At 38.6% G+C, this 4,678-nt stretch overlaps 1 protein-coding gene across 1 annotated transcript; it reads left to right on the forward strand.

The window, feature by feature from the left end:
- The first annotated feature begins 663 nt into the window (after positions 1-663).
- Positions 664-1,590, forward strand: LOC119818904 (olfactory receptor 5B3-like). Its single transcript, XM_038336768.1, has one exon. It carries the CDS (start codon positions 667-669, stop codon positions 1,588-1,590), a length of 924 nt encoding a protein of 307 aa, XP_038192696.1. The 5' UTR covers positions 664-666.
- The last annotated feature ends 3,088 nt before the right edge of the window (positions 1,591-4,678 follow it).

A 4,678-nucleotide genomic window follows, 5' to 3' on the forward strand; every position in this document is an offset into this window, starting at 1 on the left:
GTCTTACCCTCTCTTAAGATTGGAGGGGGTGCGTGGGAGGGTGTGTGGAGGGAGTGGAAGGGGAGGGAAAGGAAGGGAGGAAGTGGGAATTTGGATTGGTATTTTTTTAAGTAATAAAAAAAGAATAGGATACACACACACACACACACACACACACACAAAGAACGACTTGACTTCTGAACATAAATCCCCAAATTATGCTTGTATAAATATAAATAAATGACACAACATTTTGTGCTTCATAATTTATAAGATTAGAACAGGCAGTCAAACACAAAATTCTGTTGGGAGGAAACAATTAATACACCGTAAAGTTTTTATGGCAGTTCTTGGCAAATGAGAAACATGTATTTGACTGAACTAAAGAGAAATGAATTAGAAAATAGATTCAGCCAGAAAATCATTTCGATTAGCTTCTTAAACTGTTTACATGTTTGCTAACAATCTAAAAAATTAAAATTAGGCAGAACATTGTTAAAGATTCTACAGATTTAATAACTTTTAACCCTGCATATAAGTTGTAATCATTTCTCTCAAGATCATGCCTTTATAGAAAATGTCAAAGTACATGTTGCTTGATAATGTGAAGTTCAGTTTAACTTCTTAATCTTTTTTTGTAACTTTTGACACTGATACAGAGCATCCTTTGATTCTCTAGTAACCCTAATGGAGAACAGCACAGACATGACATGGTTCATCCTGCTGGGACTCACTGATGACCAAGCCCTGGAGCTTCCCCTCTTTATCATCTTCCTCCTCATCTATACCATCACCCTGATGGGGAACCTGGGGATGATCCTGCTTATTGTCCTGGACTCTCGACTCCATACTCCCATGTATATTTTCCTTGGTAACCTATCACTGGTGGACCTCTGTTACTCTTCAGGAGTCACTCCGAAAGTTATGGCTGGGATTCTAGTAGGAGACAAAGTCATGTCCTACAATGACTGTGCTACTCAGATGTTCTTTGTTACTGGCTTTGCTACCATGGAAAATTACCTCTTGGCCTCAATGGCCTATGATCGCTATGCAGCAGTCTGTAAGCCCTTACACTATACTACCACAATGACTACAGGTGTGTGTGTATGCATGATTGCAGGCTGCTATGCCTGTGGCTTCCTGAATGCCTGCATCTACACTGGGGACGCATTCAGTCTCTCCTTCTGTGAGCCTTATGTAGTCCATCATTTCTTCTGTGATATTCCAGCAGTCATGGTACTCTCTTGCTTTGATAAACACATGAATGAGCTGATTCTTGTTTGTGTAGCCAGTTTCAATATCTTCTTTGCCCTCATTGTTATCTTAATATCTTACCTAATGATTTTTATCACAATCCTAAAGATGCACTCAGCAACAGGGCATCAGAAGGCCATTTCCACCTGTGCATCCCATTTTACGGCTGTTTTTATTTTCTATGGTACTGTAATTTTTATGTACTTGCAGCCTAGCTCCAGTCATGCCATGGACACTGACAAAACTGTATCTGTGTTCTATACCATGATCATCCCCATGATGAACCCCCTGGTCTACAGCCTGAGGAACAAGGAAGTCAAGAGTGCATTCAGAAAGATTGTTTTCAGGGCAAAATAGCATTTACAGTACTGATTTTACACACTTGAGGTGTGTAATACCTGGATTTATTTCTCTCACGTTTTCCCATGGAATCAGATTTAATTTGTTATCTATCATCTATCTATCTATCTATCTATCTATCTATCTATCTATCTATCTATCTATCTATTATCTATCTATGTATCTATGTATCTATCTATGTATCTATCTATGTATCTCTCTATCTCTCTATCTATCTATCTATCTATCTATCTATCTATCTATCTATGTATCTATCTATGTATCTATCTATCTATCATCTATGTATCTATCATCTATCTATCTATCTATCTATCTATCTATCTATCTATCTATCTATCTATCTACCTACCTACCCATCAATTGTCTGTCTGTGTGTGCGCATGCGCGTGTGTGTGCATGCATGCGTGTGTGTGTGTGTGTGTGTGTGTGTGCATGTGTGAGTGTACAATGTGTGACAGGCATTTCCTAGAACTGATTTGAAGGTTAAAGGACAACTGGTGAAAGGCAGTCTCGCTCTTTTTCTACCACACAGGTTCTGAGGATTAAGCAGGCTCTCAGCTTAGGCAAACAACACCTTTACTTACTAAGCCAACTTTAATCACATTTAAAAATTCTCATGTTGGAAGGAAATTCCAGCTTCTCATACTGTATGGGTCAGTGCATAAGTACAGAAATGACAATGTAGACTTAGCTCAAGCTGGACTATAGAAGGATTTCTGGCAGACAGATAAAAGTCCAAGGTCAGTATTTGTCAGGAACCTACAAACACTTGGGGTTCTGTAAGAAAGTCATTTTCCATGGCTATATATGTCATTGTATATAAAAGTCCATGCTGGCTTCTAGACTCTTTCAATCCCTACTCATATACATTTGTTATGCATTTCATAGTCTAGTCTAGAATTCTGGCTCTTTTCACCTTTCTTCCTCCTCCACTATGATAGCTCCCAGGTTGTTGTGGGTAGCTGGTTTCCCTCCTCCCAGATATCAGTTCGTTCCCTATATAAGGCAAAATTATTCCCTTGTCCCCACAATTGCTGCAATTCTTTCTCTTGCTATTCTTACTTCTCTTAAAGATAGCCCTGACCTAGTCCAGTCTGCTTCTTATTCTTTCTGCTTTGGACTCTTTCAGATACATATGACTATTTTATCTATTATTTACAACAAAAACTATTCCCCCAATCATGGAGCAGTGATTTCGGTGGTTTCTATGCTATGCCCTGACTTACAAAAACCAACTCTGAGTTCAGTTTCCTGAAGTGATACCTTACAGGAATACAGATATATTCAGTCGTAATATCCAAGTGAGACTGCTAATGGTACTGGGGTTTTCTTATCAAATGCAAATAAGATACAGATCAGGTAGCTCAATTCATTTCTACCTGAGTTAGTGCAAATGTTTGTAGAATAAGAACACAATACAGACTGTGCATTAAAGCTCACCAAAAATTCTTTATGTTGGAGGACATATGGGCTCGGATGTGGCCATTTTTTTGGAAAAAAATGTACTTTGCTTTTATGTGGTAGTTTTATGGTTTATTTTGACTGTATTAAGTTATACTTTAGTAATAAACATATTTTTGCCAAATTGAGTGGCAAATCCATGGATTATCAGCAATGAAAAGGATGTTATGCATGGATTAATGGTTTGAAACTAATATAAGTTACATGGCAAGACAGTGTCAGAATTAAAAACAGAAGAAAAGAAAAATCAATGGAAAAATCCAGTAACAAGAATTTCCTTGCGTATCTTTGAGAAATTTATTCATTTCCTCTACCTTTTTCTTTGTCACCTCCATTTCTTCATGGCAGTTTTTTCCCCCCTGTTTAAGGTCCTCTATTATTTTCATAAAGTTCTGTTTAAAATCGATTTCTTCTATTTCTTCTGGAGTAGGGTGTTTAATTCTTCTTGTTTCGAGATCCCTGGATTCTGGTGATGTCATATGCCTTTCAGGTTTGTAGTGAGAAGTGGCGGGGCTGTGTCCCGCCACCCGGCAGCCGGCTAGCTTTACACCTGAAATAATTACACGGAAACTGTATTCTTTTAAAACACTGCCTGGCCCATTATCTGTAGCCTCTTATTGGCTAATTCTCACATCTTGCTTTAACCCATATTTAGTAATCTGGGTAGCACCACGAGTTGTGGCTTACCAGGAGAGATCTTAACCTGCGTCCATCTCGGAGAGCAGCAGCATGGAGACTCACTATGGCGAATGCCTGAAGCGTCTCCCCAACTCCTGCTTCCCAGCATTCTGTTCTGTCTACTCCGCCTACCTAATTTTCTGTTCTCTTAAAGGGCCAAGGCAGTTTTCTTTATTAATAATGAAAGTAACACATAGACACTCCTCCATCACTTCCCCTTTTTCTGTTTAAACAAAAAAGAAAGGCTTCAACTTTAACATAGCAAAATTACATATAACAGTTATCAAGCAAGTATTACAGTTACAATATTTAAATCTATTTTATCTTTTATCATAACTAAGGAAATCTATAACTATCTATTTATTCTTCAACTCCATCAAAGACTCCAGAAGGATACAATGCTACCTAAGTAAACAAGAAATAAGTAACTTATAAAACTCTAGAAATGACAGAGACAACTCGCTGCCTGGACAGTCACCCAAAGTTCCTCTGTACCGTTGGGGCATCCATCTTCGGGCTTCAGGCCCATAGTGTCCAGCAGACTTTTTCATGAAGCAGGAAATTCCAAAGACAGTTCAGTCACTTTCTACTGTGTCCTGCAGAATGTCTCGCAGACTCTTTCATGAATCAGGAACCCCGAAAGACCATCTCACCTTTAGGCAAGTTCAGCAGTCCTCTCTCTGCGGGTTCTTTATGTCCAGTTTATGCAACAGTCCAGGCAAGAGCATTTTCTTGCCCAAATGGCTAACAAACTCTATAAGTAGCCTCTTCGATGCCCATCTTCCTCTCGAAGTAGATTGGTGCTGCCAGGAGCAGACGTGTCTCATTGTCATGAAAAACCCTAAGTTATTAAAACATTAAATGCCATATTCTGCAGTCTTTGAAAGATATGAAGAATGTCTATCTAACTGAAATATATCTCTACATATCTAGAAAATCTAATAAC

Source organism: Arvicola amphibius, chromosome 1 (genome assembly GCF_903992535.2).
Source record: "Arvicola amphibius chromosome 1, mArvAmp1.2, whole genome shotgun sequence".
Lineage (NCBI taxonomy): Eukaryota > Metazoa > Chordata > Mammalia > Rodentia > Cricetidae > Arvicola > Arvicola amphibius.